Here is a 17,115-nt window from a genome sequence, read left to right on the forward strand (position 1 = left end):
CGTGCTGCTGAATTGCAATGTCTTGGGGCACCTCCACATTCACGCTTCTCTGCCGGCCTCTGCCCGAGGAGCCCGCGCTCAATTCGATTTTCCTTGCTATTGGGCACATTTAGGAGCGCCTCTATTTGTGAAGTTCATTTCTAGGCAAATGTATTCAAGAGCTGATGGGAATGAATAGGACCGTGTGTCAGCCGCCCCTAATTGGGATTAAAGCACTTAGGAGCATATGCAGAGACTGACAGAAATTCTCAGGTTGCATTGTCTTCAGACTTCCACCCGCTCGGACGCTCCTCCTCCAAGGGAGATTTATAAAGATTGCGGGGAGAAACTGAGGAAAGAAAGGCAGAGAGCCAGGCTAATAGCTCTGGATGGGGCTGCAGTTCAGCTAGTGAAGGTGGTGGCTTCCCAGAAAAGACGCTTCAGATAATTGAGCGCGGGGTGGGGGTGGTGGGGGGAGCGGATCCGAACTCTGAAAGACTGAGTTAAAAGGCGAAATAAAGATGTTGTTGAGGCTCCCAAACGCCCCCTTCCTTTTTTCTTTCCACTGAAGAACCTGCCTTTCTTTTTTATCTCTACTGCCATTTCTGCACCCCAAGGCACATCGCCTCTCTTAAGAGAAAAATGCACAGGTCGATACGTGAAACCGAGAGCAAGGAGTCACATAGGAAACAAAAATAACTTTTGTGTGTTGAAAGGGCCGTGATGAAATTATCCTGGAAAAGTTTCCCGATGAGCATGTTAAACATATGTATGCACAGTGAGTGGCCATGTGCATACAAATCATAGTTTTGAATAAATCCTCTACCTGGAAATCTCAATCCAGAATTGCCCACTGAGGCTTGGGGCTGCGGTGACAGAACCTTTGAAAAGCTGGGAACTGGCATGGAACAGAAGCTGAGATAGTTTTCTAAACAGAGAGGAATGGCAGCCTCTGAGGAACAGAGAAGCCTAAAAGATAAGGTAAACATTAAAAAGAGTGAAACTTTCCAGAGCTATCAAGATTTTCTTTCTTTCTTTTTTTTTTTTTTTTTCTGGGTAGTTTGACTCCACCTGGAAGCCCTGCTTTTTGTTTGTTGTTGTTGCTTGTTTGTTTGTTTTTGTTTTTGTTTTTTAGAGGACTCTGAGACGAGACACTGAGGGCTCTGACAAGGTGTCAGAGCACAGAATAAAAGGCTTCTCACCACATCCTTTTGGGTGCAAGAAAAGGCAAGGGTAGGTGAGGCTGTAGAGAAAACAGTAACCAATCGCTTCTGTGATAAAATCCTATTCAAAATTCCCATTCGACCCCATTCCAGGGACCTCATTAACCACACAAAATCCAGGATCCCCGAGCCCTGAAGTGACTGTAGTAGGAAGCTGTGCTACTACTCACAGGAGTGAGTGGACATTTTCCCTTTTAGGATCCTCAGCAGAACTAAAAACCTTCCTTTCTCCCCAGAATCGTCCACCTCATGATTCCAGAACACAAGTTTGTATCCTGTAGAAAGTGGGTCTTTTTGAAATCAGGTTTTCTGTTTTGTTTATTGTTGTGGATGTGACTCCTTATTCCTTTAAAATGTTATTATATTTCACTCCTCCTAACATGGCTTCCCAGGACCAAAGTCAGGTTGTCAGGCTCATGGCATCTCCCAAGCCCCTTTTACATCTTTTAATTGTCATAATTTAATTGTACCGAGTAATGGATTTCATGGTGGAACTTTTATATATTCCTCAGGGCTCACTTTGATCATGTTCTTCCTACTTATCACCCGTTTTTGTCTAACTTCTTGGGAAGGTGGTACATAGTGGGAGGAAGCTGGCTGTACAGACATATTTCTAGGAGCTGAGGCAGACTATGAATTATGGAAGTTCATAATGCTCATTACAATAGAGATAGCAGAGCAACAGAAACCTCCAGCCAGGCCACTGCTGACAGCCCAACTCAGCTGTGTAAGCACCATCCCCAAGTAGCAATTAACAAGCTCACCGCTAGGATCTAGCACCGGTACCCTGCTGCTCCCATGCTTGCCTCACACACTGCTCCATTCCTTGTGCTGTCTATGCTCGTCCTGAGAGCCAGAAGCAAGCGGCATCTTAGTTCCTGAAGGTGTGCTTGAATGTTATGTATTCATTACCGAGTAGTGGATCCCATCGGGGTTATCTTTCAGGTAGATGGAATCATGACTTAAAACTTAAATGAGATCACAAAAATCAACTTTAGGCAAATACACAGAAACGTGTTTTTCTTTCTAAATAGCTTTATGCAGATACAATGATTGGGGGCAAACTGGAAATCAAGCCTTGGGAGTCACATGTGCTCTACTAAAGAGCTAAACTTCTACCCCCTAAAATATAGTTCCCACATCATAAATTGACCCACTGAGATGAAGATTTTTAGTATGTCCACAGGCTTGTGCAACCATTGCAACTACCTGTTTTTAGAAAGTTTTTCTTTTTACTTCAAATTCCAAGAAAACTTACTCTAGGCAGCAATCTAGTATTTTCTATCACTAACGGTATGCGTTTCACGTATATGCACTTATACAATATGTGCTCTTTTATGATCACATATCATTTTAGCATCATATTCTTAGAGTTTCTTTTAGTCCACTTTCTGTTGCTGTAGCAGACTACTTAAGAGTGGCATCTTTATGAGAGGGAGAGAGGGAGAGAGAGAGAGAGAGAGAGAGAGAGAGAGAGAGAGAGAGAGAGAGAGAAGAGAGAGGGAGAGGGAGAGAGAGAGAGAAGAGAGAGAGAGGGAGAGGGAGAGGGAGAGGGAGAGGGAGAGAGAGAGAGAGAGAGAGAGAGAGAAGAGAGAGAGAAGAGAGAGAGAGAAGAGAGAGGGAGAGGGAGAGGGAGAGGGAGAGAGAGAGAGAAGAGAGAGAGGGAGAGGGAGAGGGAGAGGGAGAGGGAGAGAGAGAGAGAGAGAGAGAGAGAGAGAGAGAGAGAGAGAGATTGATTCTTTGGGGTTCAAAATCTGAAAGCAATGAAGTTCAGGGCTCTAAGTTCCAGTTCACTGTATCTGGCATAATGTGAGGGCTCTGCAGAATCTCAAAGAAGTTCAGGACATCACCTTGTGAAACAAAACAAGCTTGTCAGCCTGGGTCTCTGGGTCTCTTTCCTTCTTGCAAAGTTAGCAATTGTATTGTGAGGATCCTACACTCATGACCTCACCCAATTATTTGTATTGAAAATCCCATGAAGACATAAAATCAGAAGTTATAATATATAAGCAAAAAAATCTGTAAAGGAAAATAAAGTCCATTGAAAGCATTATGGAAAAAAAAAAGAAAAAAAGCATCCAAAATCACTATCAGGTTTGGTTTTGGTGGAGCATCTACTGCTGGGCATGGGACCTGCCCTTAAGTGTGGTTTATACAGCCAAGGAGACTCCAGTGGAGACAAGTAGTTGTTCGTTTGTGATTGGTTTCTTTTGTGATGGCATCTGGATTAGGAATGGGGGTTTTTGTCATTTCCCTTTCTCAGGGCTGACTTGAACCTGCACAGGTCTTGTGTATGCTGCCATAGCCTCCCTGAGTTTATGTATATATCAGCCTTGCTGTATTGGGAAGACACTGTTTCATAGGAGACATCCATCCCCTGTGGTTCTTATAATCCTACCACTTCTTCTACTTAGATCCCTGAGCTTTGAGTGGATTTGATAGAGACATCCCATTTAATAATGAGCATTCCAAGGTCTCTCCCTCTCTGCACACTGTTCAGTTGTGGGTTTCTCTTTGTGTGTATGTGTTCCCATCTACCACAGAAGGTAGCTTCTCAAATGGTGACTGAGGAATAGCACCTATGAGTATAGCAGAATTTTGTTAGGAGTCATTTTTATTGCTATATTCCTTTAGTAGAACAGTAATGTTTGGTTTTCTCCTAGTCCCTAGCCTATCTAGTCTCACGGTTTGGACCACCTAAGCAGTGTTGGGCCTGGGTTCCATCTCATGGAGTGGGCCTTAAACCTTAAATCCAAACATATATTGGTTGATTACAGCCATAACTTCTGTGCTATTATTGCACTGGCATATCTTACAGGCAGGTCTCTAGTGTAGATCAAAGGGTTTGTAGCTGGTTTAGAGCTTACCTTTCTCCTCTGGTAGGGCCTCACCTAATCTTAAATATGTATGAAAAGCCTCATCTCCAAATATCATTAGCATATAACTTTGAGGATTGTTTCCAATGTGTGAACTTTAGGAGACACATTAAAACTAGAACAGAATCTGCCAAAGTTGCAGTATCATTTTTTTCTTATGCATGAGTAATACAATATTCCATTATGTAGATTCATCACATTTCACTCATCCATTCTTCAATTGACAAGCCTTTGAACTGTTTCTATTTCTTGATTATTTTGAATAATGTTGCCTTTAACATTTTTATACAATCCCGCGTGTGTTTGTGTGTTTTGGTGTGTTGTATGTGCATGTATTTATGTATGTTCATATATAGTTGCATGTGTATAGACCCAAAGTCAACATTGGATGCCTTCCTCAATCTCTCTCTACTTTATTTATTGAGGCAAGATTTCTCACTGAACCAGAACTCACCAATTCCAACTTGTCAGGCTATGTAACTTGGTCCTGGAATGCCCTGTCTCTGCCTCCTGAACGGTGAGATAACAGGAGGCTGCCTTGTCTACCTAGCTGGCTGGGATCTAAACACCAGTCATCACTCTTTCAGGGTGTTTTATTCAATGAGCCACCTCCGTGCATAAGTATTTTCACTTCTTTTGTTTGCATATTTAAGAGTAGAAATGCTGGACCATATAACAACTCTGTTTGTTTGTTTGTTTGTTTGTTTGTTTGTTTTAAGACTGGATTTCTCTATGCAGTCCTCGCTGTGCTGGAGCTTGCTATGTATCTAGCACAGGCTGGCCTCAAACTCACAGAGATTCTCCTGTCTCTGCCTCCCAAGCCATTTTACCTTCACAGCAGCAGCAGATGAAGGATCCAGTTTCTCTCTATCCTTTCTGACATCTTCTGTTGTCTGTCTTTTTCATTGCAGGCATCTAAGTAGGAATGAAGTGGTGTCTCATAGTAGTTTTGATTTCCTTCCCCATATGATTAAATGACCAATGCTCATCCTTTCGTACATTTTTGTATCTTTCTAACTGTGTATACCTTCTGGGTACAAATAAACTGTTCAAGTCCCTCCCCCATGTCTTCACTTGGGTTATTTGCTTTAATTATTATGCAAATACAGATTTTTTAACTTTAAAACTGTTCATTACAAAATAGGCTATTACACTTAATCGTAAAAATATGGTGAAATATATTTTATTCTCTAACCAATGGAAGATGTTCAGAGACGTTAAGCAACTTACTTAGATTCATTCAGTAAATAGAAGTTCCCTTCCATACTGTCCTGAATCCAAAGTCCAGGAAGATAACCCCAAAGTACTTTGCATTTAGGAAGTGTGATTGATGAGCATTGTCTGGGGAAACTGGTATGTCATTTGTGCTGGCTAGTTTTATGTCAACTTGACCATCAGATAGAATGGAGCCTAAGTTGAGAAAATACCTTGATAAGGCTGCAGGCAAGCATGTAGGACATTTTTTTTTTACATTAGTGGTTGACGTGGGAGGGACAAGCTTATTGTGGGAGGAGCCAGCCACTCTTGGGCTGATAGTCTTGGGTTCTACAACAAAGCAGGCTGAGCAAGCCATGGGGAGCAAGGTAGCAAACAGCCCTCCTACATGGTCTCTGCATCGACTTCTGCCTCCAGGTTCCTGCCCTGCTGGATTTCTTGCCCCCACTGCCTTTGGTGATGAAGTGCTATATGGAACTGTGAATGAGATAAACCCTTTCCTCTCCAAGTTGCCTTTGGTCATGTTATTTCATTAGAGTAACAGCAACCCTAACTAGGACATCACAGGCTGTTCCAGTGGGTGAGGAAGTGAGCTCTAGAATCTGTCTTGATAACAATAATCATATAGTCTTGATAAAGTCTGTTCTTCCATTTCTTCGTGTAAAATATAAAAAAAAAATAGAGACATACAAATATCTGTTCTGGAACTCAGGACATAGGATGTGCTCAAAAATGTTATTAACATTTTATGATGCTATATGCATTACAATGTCCTGGATCCTATGATAAGGTATCATTCTGTTAGGCTGGGAATTTTATGTGATAAGCTGAATGGAACAGAACTTCTGATGACAGTTGAACAGCCATGAGAGATACAGGAATATGTGTCTCAGGGTGAGAAATAGTTGACAGGTGGAAGATTTTCTTGATACAAGTCACATAGTAAACTAAGAAAGAATCTGAGAATAAGTCAGTTATCATGAATGATGGCTAGTGTCAGAAAGCAAACCAACTATATTATCTGTGTATCTGAGTAGAGGCATATAGCGCTGCCTTTGGGATAGTCTTGTTCAAGTAGGAAAGCAGGCAAACAAAGAAATTAATACAAAGAAGAAACAAACTAGGGAAACAAGTTCACTTGGACATTCAATTAAAAAAAAAACAAAAAAAATTAATAAAAATTAAAATAAAATATGACACTATGAGTCTGTCCTGGCTAGGCTAGTATTGTGTCAACTTGACATAGGCTAGAGTCATCAGAGAGGAGGGAATCTCAACTGAGAAAATGCCTCCATAAGATCCAGCTGTAGGGTATTTTCTTAATTAGTAATTGTTGAAGGAGGTCCCAGCCCCTGTGGTTGGGACCATCCCTGGCCTGGTGGTCCCAGGTTCTAGAAGAAACCAGGATGAGAAAGCCATAAGGAGCAAGTCAGTAATCACCACCCTTCCATGGCCTCTGCATCAGTTCCTGCCTTCTTGTTCCTGCCCTGTTTGAGTTCCTTTCCTGGCTTTCTTCATTGTTGTACTACAATATGGAAGTCCAAGCCAAATAAACCTTTTCCTCCTCAACCTGATTTTGGTCAGGGTGTTTCCTCACAGCAATAGAAACTCCAACTAGGACATAGACCATATGCTGTACATGTGACTTGGCTAGTTTTCACAGATAAATTGCAAGGGCAAGGGGAACAGGTTTAGAGAAATCAATGATATAATGGGTTTAAAGTATATTCACTAACAATCCTCCACCTCAAAAGATCTTCCTAGAGGATATAGGGAGTTAAAAGTTAACTGGAAGACGGGGTTCATGATGCAGCCTCCATGAGGCCTTCATTCACACTAGACTAGGACTTTGCAAGAATACAGCTGTTTTGAAGCTCAAGAAGAAGGACGACAAAAATGTGTATGATTCAGTTCTTCTTAAAAGGGGGAATAAAAATATTCATAGGAGGGGATATGGAAGCAAAGTTTGGAGCAGAGACTGAAGGAATGGCCATTCAGAGCCTACCCCACATGGGTATACAGCCCATCTATATACATCCACTAAAACTAGATAAGATTGATGAAGCTAAGAAGTGCATGCTGACAGGAGCCTGATATAGCTGTCTCCTGAGAGACACAGCCAGAGCATGACAAATACAGAGGCAAATGCTAGTAGCCAACCACTGAACTGAGAATGGGGTCCCTATTGGAGGAATTAGAGAAAGAATTGAAAGAGCTGAAGGGGTTTGCAACCCCAGAAGAACAACAATACCAACCAACCAGAGCTCCCAGGGACTAAACCACTACCCAAAGAGTACACATGGACAGACCCACGGCTCCAGCTGCATATGTAGCAGAGGATGGCCTTGTTGGGCACCAATGGGAGGAGAAGCCCTTGGTCCTGCCAAGGCTGGACCCCCAGTGCAGGGGAATGTCAGGGGGTGGGAAGGAGGGTGGTTGGGGAGGGGAACACCCGTATAGAAGAAGGGGAGGAGGATGGGATGGGGGGCTTATGGTCAGGAAACTGGGAAAGAGAATAACATTTGAAATGTAAATAAAAATATCCAATAAAAAATACAGCTGTTTTAGGATCATTCATACCCTTATAAGTAACTCCTCTGCTGTATTCTGTAAGTAAGCCCAACAAACTCATTGGCTCATCCGATCGAACTTTGGTGGAATTGTATTTTAGTTTTTTTGTTAGTGCTTTACCTGGGATCAATAGACACTTCTCATGCCTCCCCCAAGAAAAGTTAACCCAACAGTGTTGGAACTTTTGAAAATTAAAATACTATTTAAAAATATATGTGTTTCCCCTGCATGTATGTTTGTGCTAGGAATCAAACCGGGTTCCTCTAGGAGATTAGTCAGTGCTTTTAACCACTGAGCCATCAGAATATTTCAAAGTAAGATTTAAAAAGGTAAAAACAGTAAAGAACAAGAGAGATGAGGTGTGGTGTGTCTGTGTGTGTGTCTGTGTCTGTGTGTGTTCCTGTGTGTGTCTGTGTCTGTGTGTGTTCCTGTGTGTGTCTGTGTCTGTGTGTGTGTCTGTGTCTGTGTGTGTCTGTGTGTCTGTGTGTGTCTGTGTGTCTGTGTCTGTGTGTCTGTCTCTGTGTGTGTGTGTCTGTGTGTGTCTGTGTCTGTGTGTGTGTCTGTGTCTGTGTGTGTCTGTGTGTCTGTGTCTGTGTGTCTGTGTGTCTGTCTCTGTGTGTGTGTCTGTGTGTGTGTCTGTGTCTGTGTATCTGTGTCTGTGTGCATCTGTGTGTGTGTCTCTGTGTCTGTGTGTGTGTCTGTGTGTGTATCTGTGCCTGTGTGTGTGTCTGTGTCTGTGTGTGTCTGTGTGTCTGTGTGTGTGTCTGTGTCTGTGTGTGTATCTGTGTCTGTGTGTGTGTGTGTGTGTGTGTGTGTGTGTGTGTGTTTTGACAATAGCAGGCTCTGGCTCTTTGGTTTCACAGACTTTTAAGAAGCCAAACAAGTGATGAACCAAAAAGAATGTGCTGAGTTATAGAGCCCATAAGCAAAATAGATTATGCCAAATATACACAACCATAAAGGTACTTACCACAGGCATGATGTCCAAAACCAAACAGCTTTCTTCATGACTCTGAATAAAACTCTCCATTCCTTTTGCTGTTGGAATAAGAACCACCAAAGATACTTAAGAAAATTAAGTCAATTTTAAGTAGCCTACATTAATTTTTTTGTATAATAGTGAAAAAATCTATAACATTATTCTATACATATTAATAATATTTGCATTTTGGAGTCTTGTTTAGAAGCCTACAATTATGTCCCTGAAAGTTCGTATGTTGAAATACTTATTCATTAGTAGCTTAGACTATGGCCTTATTTGAAAATAAGATCATTTTTAAAGATCCAAGCTAGAGTGATGTGATTGGGGAAGGCTGTAATAAAAAAAGACCGGTGTCCTCACAAGAAAGAAAACCCGGTACACAAGTACACTGCAGAGAGAATGAGGTTACGCCTCAGAACAGCTCCACTGGCTACGGACCCTACTAATTTCTAATTTTTCCACTAACTACAAGCATGGATGCCTGAGGAGTTTGTCCTTTTTGTGGCCGCCCTCACCAAAAAAAAAAAAAAAAAAAAACGGATCCACACACCGCCTGCTTTTTAACACTGCTTCCAAATCAAAGTCAAGACTGGGTTCATCTAGCTTACTGCCTACACCATATTACAGGGTTCTAGATACAAAACAACAACTTATAAAACCCAAACAACAACAAAAAGAAAGCCAGGAGCTCGGTAAGGTTGAAACTGGCCACTTGGAAAAACACAGCTGTTTGTAGTTGTCTACCCTGTAAATAACCACCCATTAAACTCATTTCCCTCATCCAGATAAACTTGTATGTGTTGTTTTTTGGATTGCTGGCACCACCCCTGCTTGGAGAAAAATATTAAGTTTACATCCCCTCAAAAAGATCACCTAAAAGGAGAGCTCTGGGAAACGCTAAATTACCCCAGGGCCCAGTAAGTGAGTCTTGATTACCTTAAGTCAGAAATGACAGTTCTTTTCATCTTGTTCATGAGTACAGTAGTCCCTGTCTGGCCCTAAAACCAGGAGAACAAGCATTTGGGAATAGGTCCAGTGAGTGTTTCCCCTTATTTTTGAAAAGGAGACCCAGGAGATACTCTGTATTTAAAGAAAGATAATCTTCCCAGACAGAGGAGAACCAAATGTTCTCCAAAAGGGTACATAAGTAGCTCTGCTCCCTGCTAGAACCATCAGACAAGCTTTCAAAGAGCTACCCATTATTTTCTTCCTTTGAATGTTCTATGAAAAGATGATTTTGAAATAGCATCAATCATCATAAAGGATGAATATCAACATGTTGAAGTGGCCAAATATTTGTGATTGGACCATTCTGAACCATTGAATTAACCAATCCTACAGCAGATTCACCTTTAAGAAGCAGTATTTCAAATGGTAGCTTTGGTTGTTTGGTTGGATGGTTTTCTTCTTTTGTTGGGGACAGTTTAATACAGGGTCTCACTGTGCTGCGCTGACTGTCCGGAACTCACCATGTCTGGCCTAGAACTCATGGAATTCTGCCTGCCTCTACCTCCTAGTGCTGTTATTAAAGGCATTCACCAACGTGTGTGAGCTCCTTCAAGTAATAAGGCCCTAAGAAGCAGAATAAAGCATGGTCAATACTGAGGAAGGTGGGTTTTATATGGAATAATTTTAAAAGTCCTCTGACATGTGATATACAACTAGAAAGAAGTGAGGGAGACAGTTATATAAAATGGGTTTGTGTACATGAATTGTGCCGGATAGTTTCATGACAAGCTAGTCATTTGAAAAGAGATAGCATCCATTAAGAGAATACCTCTCTAAGAGTGGGTTGTATACATGCCTGTAATATAAGGCATTTTCTTAGTTAGTGATTGATGGAGGAGGGCCCAGCCCATTGTGGGTGGTGCCACCCCCAGGCTAGTGGTCTTGGGTTCTATAAGAAAGCAGGTGGAGTAAGCAATATTCCTTCATGGACTCTGCATCAGCTTTGCCTCCAGATTCCTGCTGTGTTTGATTTCCTGTCCTGACTCCCTCAAAGATGATCAGCAAATAGGAAGTGTAAGCCAAATGAAGTCCTCCCCGACTTGCTTTTGGTCTTGGTGTTTTGTCACAGCAACAGAAACCCTAACTGAGGCATGCCCTGAGATAGAAGTACACCAAGGAGGACAAAGTGTGTGAACAGAGAATTGAGGTGGGGGCGAAGGACAAGAGATGATAGCAGAGAGGAAACAATGAGATGTACTTGTGGAGGTTCATTTGAATTATATTAAAGACTCAGATCTTCTTCTGATGGAAATCATCTGGATTTGAACAGAGGTGTGGTAATTTTGTGTGAGAAAGCTTGTGTTGGCTACAGTATAGATAATAAGATAATGAGGACAAGTATGGAGGCACATTTGCTGGAAATCGACAATAATATCCAAAAGGGACACAACATGGTGGTGGTGGTGGTGGTGGTGGTGGTGGTGGTGGTGGTGGTGGTGGTGGTGATGGTGGTGGTGATGGTGGTGGTGATGGTGGTGGTGATGATGGTGGTGAAAAGAGAAAGATTTATGGGCTGGAGAGATGGCTTAGTGGTTAAGAGCACTGGCTGCTCTTCCAGAAGTCCTGAGTTCAATTCCCAGCAACCACATGGTGGCTCACAACCATCTGTAATGGGATGAGGCCCTCTTCTGGTGCGTCTGAAGATAGTTACAGTGTACTCATATACATAAAATAAATAATTCTGGAAAAGAAGAGGAAATAGTTTTTAAAAAAGAAAGATTTATAAAACTGTTTCTAAAATAGACACTCCAAGATGTCCTAGTGGATGGAGCTCAGATGTAAGAGGACTCAAAAATGACAACTGGATTTTTGGCATTAGCAAATTGTTAAACATGACTTTTCAGTAGACGAAGATGAAAAAGGTTGATAAAGCAGAAAATTCTAGATGGAAAGCAAAAGTTCGTATTATATTTGAGAACTATTTAGATATTCAAATGGAGAAAAGGTTAGAAGATTGAAATATACACATTTAAATATTTACATTTGAACGTGCAAATTCAAAATTCTAGAAATTAGGCTAGAAATACAAATTACCAATTCATAATTATAAATTATTATTGAACCCCATTATAGCAAATGATAAAATTAAAGAAATAAAACTATTTGAGATGGATGATCCAAGGCATAATGCCTTGGTGACTTCAAATCTTAGAAATCAAAGAGGTGAGAGGAATCAGGAAAGAGGACGGAAAGAGAACCCAGTAAGGTACAACAACAACTACTATCCTACAATATGTAGATAAATGAAGTTTCTAGAAAGTGTAAGAAAAAAATCTGAAGCACCACTGAAAGGCCATGCATGGATGCTTAGAGGTTGACCTCACAGGGAGTAACTTGGTATTCATCTGTCTCGTTGGTCCAGTTTCTCACAGGAGTGTTGGGTATGACAAACAGGAGACAGTGACTCTTGATTATCTTTAATATGAGATTTCTCTGTAAAGGGAACTGAGAAAATAAGGTGATAACTAGAAAGTGACATAAGATCAAAGGATTTCAGGGCTGGAGAGATAGCTTGGTAGTTAAGAGCACTGACTGCTCTCCCAGAGGTCCTGAGTTCAATTCCCAGCAACTACATGGTGGCTCACAACCATCTGCAATGGGATCTAATGCCCTCTTCTGCTGTGTCTGAGGACAGCGACAGTGTACTCATATACATAAAATAAATAAATCTTTAAGAAAAGATCAAAGGATTTCAAATTTGGTGATGGCAGGATGTTTGGTGATAGCTATAATTCACAAAAGGCTAAAGAAATGGGTGCTAAAGATTTCAAACAATCAAACCCTAGTGTATTCTTCCTTATCATCACCAAATCACCAAAGAGGGCCCTAAAGATCAGCCTTGTTCTTGTTGTTTTGTAAGAAATTGAATCACAGAAAAGCTGCACTTGTCCAAAGCCATAAAACAAGCTTCCCCTTTTGTACCTCACCATGTTTTCCTAATGTCATTTTTATTAAATATTTTATTTAATAATTATACATATATATGTTTTTATATACACATACACACACAGTGTTTGGATCAAACCCTTCACTATCCTCTCTTTACTGTAGTCCATTCTCCCGGTTTTTAATTACTTATCACTTCGATCACGGTTAAGTATAGCATTAAATACATTCAGACCATTGTACAAGCAGCACTACATATTCCCCGAGCACAAACTTCGTATTTGTCAAATAACAATTCCATAGCCACCCACTCGCCTTGCATTTTCTGTGATTCTCCACAAATTTTATCATACCACATCACACACACATACAATCATACAAAGGTTGTCCTTTTTTGTCTGGACTATTTCATCTGGCTCAGTGCTTTCAAGATGGGCATCATAAAAAGTACAATCTGTACGATAAAAAGTACAGATTTCACATGTGAAACCCTTAAGATTAAATAACTGTAACCAAGTGGCAGAGGTGTCCCCAGTAATATGCACAAAGCAAGCCCCTTTGGCTGGCATCATTTCTTAGTATAGTCTTTTAGAGGGAAGAGGAGAGAAGCGATGTTAGCTTTTCATCCTGGTACTCTCACGCCTCCTGTTGGAAAGCAGAGGAATTGACTCTCTCCCTAACCACTAGGTAAGAGCAAGAAGTGATTCAATTCAAGCGTCTCAGAACCCAGGATGCACCTCAAGGTGAAACTTTCCATAGTTATCTGAAACTCAAATGGCTTTGGCAAGGGATGTGCACCACTTAGAAGGTGGGCAGGAGCATTACGTGAGACTAGAAAGCTGACACTGTTGTGCTGTATTCACCAGAAATGTCTCCTTGGACATAGGTGTCAGCCAGTAGGGAGTCTTTATTAGCTGGTTGGTGACTGCACGGAGTGTTTAGGATCCCAGTGTTGCCCAGAACTTTTCTCAGGGTGACTTTTTAAGCACAAAATTTATAACCTGAGTCGAAATTATTCCAGAACAATTATTTAAAAGGAGAACTACAGAAGCAGAAAAGCAAGAAGTATATTTAAAGACTTTCCTAGAACGATAGACTATGATGGCTTAGCTCTTTGGTTTAATTTTGGCAGATGGTACTAGCTATATGTTTCATGGCCCAGATGCTATTTCCACCATGGTATCAGTTCTGCTAAGGTCTGGGTGTTTTACATTCCCCACTGGGTCTTTGGGTATGAATCAAATGATGGATTCATCTGGGGGGGAGGGGTTGTTGTCTTTTTAGCATTAGTAGCTTAACAGAGTTTATTCACTGCGCTACATAGATAAGTAGGCAGTTGAGCAAGCAGAGTCCTATAGTGAGAGCTAGAAATAAGAGGATTGATGGCCCAGTCATGGCCTTACGTGCAGTAGCTAACCAGGGGGGCAGAGTGGTACCAATTTTTAAATTTCTGACATCTCTTTTTTTCTTTTCAGAAGATTATTTTTAATTATGGCTGTTTTTAAAGATTATTCCCTGACTGGTTGGCATAGAAGCAACAAGTTTCCCCAGGGCCATATGAAGAACACCTTGTGTCATAAAGAGGAGAACCAGTCTCTTCAATTCTGAATGACGACCTCAGCTAAGACATCTAACTGGACTTCCAAACGGGAAGCAGAATTTTCTAGATGGCCCCGGTCTACATCTACTTGACTACTGAGGTTCCTCTAGTTTTTAATCCCCCATAACTAGGGCTGAATTTCAACTGTAGCAGAGTCTATAACACCTGCCCTCAATAGAGGAATAAACAGGGTGATGGCTCATCTCACACAGGAAAGCCCAGGATCTAGACCCTGCCTCTTTTTCATTCTTAGATGAACACCTGTGGTACAACATGCATAAACTTACAAAGGACTGGGGTCTCCTGCACAGTAAACTATTCAGAAGATGCACCGTTAGTTAAGCTATTACTGCTTGCAAATAAGTTAGACTTTGGGGCCAGGGAATACATTCTCTTGCCATTTCTGGAATCAACCAGCTGTGCATGGCTACAAGATTATGCATGGGGGAACTGTCTTGGGGTTCTCTTGGTGTCATTAAGCAGGTACACTTCCCTAGGAGGTCCTTGTGCTGGCTAGTCTTATGTCAGCTTGCCACGCAAACTAGATGTCTGAAAAGAGAGAACCCCAGTTGACAAAATGCTTCCATAAGATCTGACTGTAGTGCATTTTCTTAATCAGTGATGGACGGTGGAGGGTGCAGTCCATTGTGCATGGTTTTATCTCTAGGTTAGTGGTCTTGGGTCTATAAGAAAGCAGGCTGGGCAAGCCAGGGAAAGCAAGCCAGTAGGCAGCACCCTTCCATGGCCTCTGCATCACTTCCTGTCTTTAAGCCCCTGCCTTGTTTGAGTTCTTGTCCTGACTTTCTTCGATAATGAACAGCGATGTGGATGTGTAATCTAAATAAACCCTTTCCTCCCCAACTTGCATTTCAGTCATGGTCTTTCATTGCAGCAACAGAAACCCTAACAGTCCTCCAGGGTGAGCTTATGTTGGTCCCATTTACAATTGTGAGGGCTGGGAGTAGAGCTTGTTGTTTGAGTAGTTCCAATCCCAGCATAATGTGGGGGTTTGAGGTCCAGGCACAATCAGCATTCCTGATCTATATGGTTAAGGAACAGATACATTCTTTCTGTCATCCCAGACACTGAGGGGCTGGGTTCCGCTGCCTCCTGAACCCTTATCTGAGGTTGCCAAAGAAATTCCTGGAGAAATTGGAGTTTGGGGACTGTCTTGAAGATCTCTTATTCTGGAGTTATCAAGATGGGTTGTTTTGGGCCAATAACTTTGGTGCAGGTTTCTTTTATGTAGTGAATTAACTGCCTGGATCTGGACCATTTAGGTATAACCTGACTCCTCAGGTTCTACTGGTTGTGTAATAAGGAATGTTGGCTTCCTGCCAGGGCCTAACCTATTGCCATTGCCAGCATTCACAGGCAAATACTAAGAAGGGATCAGTATGCCCCAGTTGGATTAGGTTTGGTAACCCTTTGGAGCCCAATGGTATTTGCCTGATTTCTGGCAGCTCAAGGAGATGTCAGCAGAGAAGGTATAGTACTGGATAGATCAGAGCCTCTTCACCTGTGAACCCACAGCTCCCAGGGCATGGATCCCCCCCATCCCCCAGGAGTGAACATCCATCCTCCAGTAGTCCCAGAATGAAATATTTTACAGAAATCTAAGTGAAGGGTGGGTGGGGTCTCAGTGAATAGAGTGGCTATGAGCTCCCTGGTTCCCATCCTTCTTAATTCTCATACCCAAGATCCTACATTATGGAGTCTGGGCTTTTCACATAGGCAGACAAAATAAAGAAGGCAAAATCCATAATTATAGAGCATATGCCACTCTTTTCTCTAGGGGGCCGGAGAACCCGTGACAAATCATGTCATTATCTTCTGTTGCCTTCTTCAGCTGAGTGTGGTGGGTGGGTCCACCAAGTGACATCAGTGAGCTTCATTGCTGTTTCAGGTTAGAACTCTCTTTACCCATATAAGGTCACCAGGCTCCAACCGAGGCAACGATGCAGCCCCTCAGACCTTCTGATGAGCAGCCATCTGGGTCTGTTGTGGGCCTGCATGAACTTGAGGAGAGAATGGTTAACGATTTTTCGTCTTATCAAATTTTCAATATATGGTGCATTTGGCCCTTAGGAAGGCGGAAAGCAGAAGGTTGGCTCAATTTTTGCTAGTCTGAAGGACATGTTTTCAGGATGTTTGTGGGCTCCCCACCACCAACCCCCTTCTTACATTCTGTCCTGAGCATCATGGTCTACAGGTACAACGTCCTTGTTATTCATAATTTAGGATCATTGTCAGATTTAGGCAAACTTGGGTTGTTGAAGTCTGGGTCATTGTCAGACCCCAGAGAGAGAAACAACCCAGATCTAGAAATAATATCTGGGTTTGAGTAAGTCAGCAGCTTTATGTGTCCTCAGACGGAGTGCAATAGCCATCGGTCTTCTGATAATGCTAGGATGTCCTCTTGTCTGGCAAGAACGTCACACATGTGTCTCCTGTTTGGCGTCTTTCCTCTCTGTTCACATGGTTTCTTTATGTAGATTGGGATCTGGAACAATTCAGGTCCAGGTAGGGTAACCAAGACCTGGAGAGACCTGGTTCTAGGAATGCCTTCTGGGTAGCCTAGTCTACCCGTTCCATTAGGCCTCTGGGGATTCACATTTTTAATTCCTTTCTGGCTGAGGTGAGGAGCCCTCCCTCTCTCTATAGAGGACCCCATAGGCATGGGCCAGGACAAATGCATACCACGTCTACACTAATGGCTTTCCCTCAGTCGAGCACCTAGGTTAACTCCCTCTGTGTTGAAGGTAACAACTGAGG

The 17,115-nt window shown here is 42.0% G+C and overlaps 1 protein-coding gene across 4 annotated transcripts in view; it reads right to left on the minus strand.

The window, feature by feature from the left end:
* Window positions 1-17,115, minus strand: part of Prdm13 (PR/SET domain 13) — a 46,002-nt gene that overhangs the window by 15,717 nt on the left and 13,170 nt on the right. Inside the window, exons 2-4 of one of the 4 annotated variants that reach the window (XM_087551206.1) lie at window positions 9,783-9,844; window positions 8,835-8,902; window positions 4,909-4,993 (exon numbers count right to left, since the gene is read on the minus strand). Coding sequence is in view for 2 of the 4 variants with exons in the window: in XM_087551203.1 (XP_087407329.1) it covers window positions 8,835-8,894 (60 nt within the window). In the remaining 2 variants the exon portion in view is untranslated. The remainder of the gene's footprint in view (window positions 1-4,908; window positions 4,994-8,834; window positions 8,903-9,782; window positions 9,845-17,115) is intronic. The other 3 variants (XM_087551205.1, XM_087551203.1, XM_087551204.1) reach the window with 3 other exon arrangements.

This window comes from Rattus norvegicus, chromosome 5, assembly GCF_021556685.1.
Source record: "Rattus norvegicus strain SHRSP/BbbUtx chromosome 5, alternate assembly SHRSP_T2T, whole genome shotgun sequence".
Classification (NCBI taxonomy): domain Eukaryota; kingdom Metazoa; phylum Chordata; class Mammalia; order Rodentia; family Muridae; genus Rattus; species Rattus norvegicus.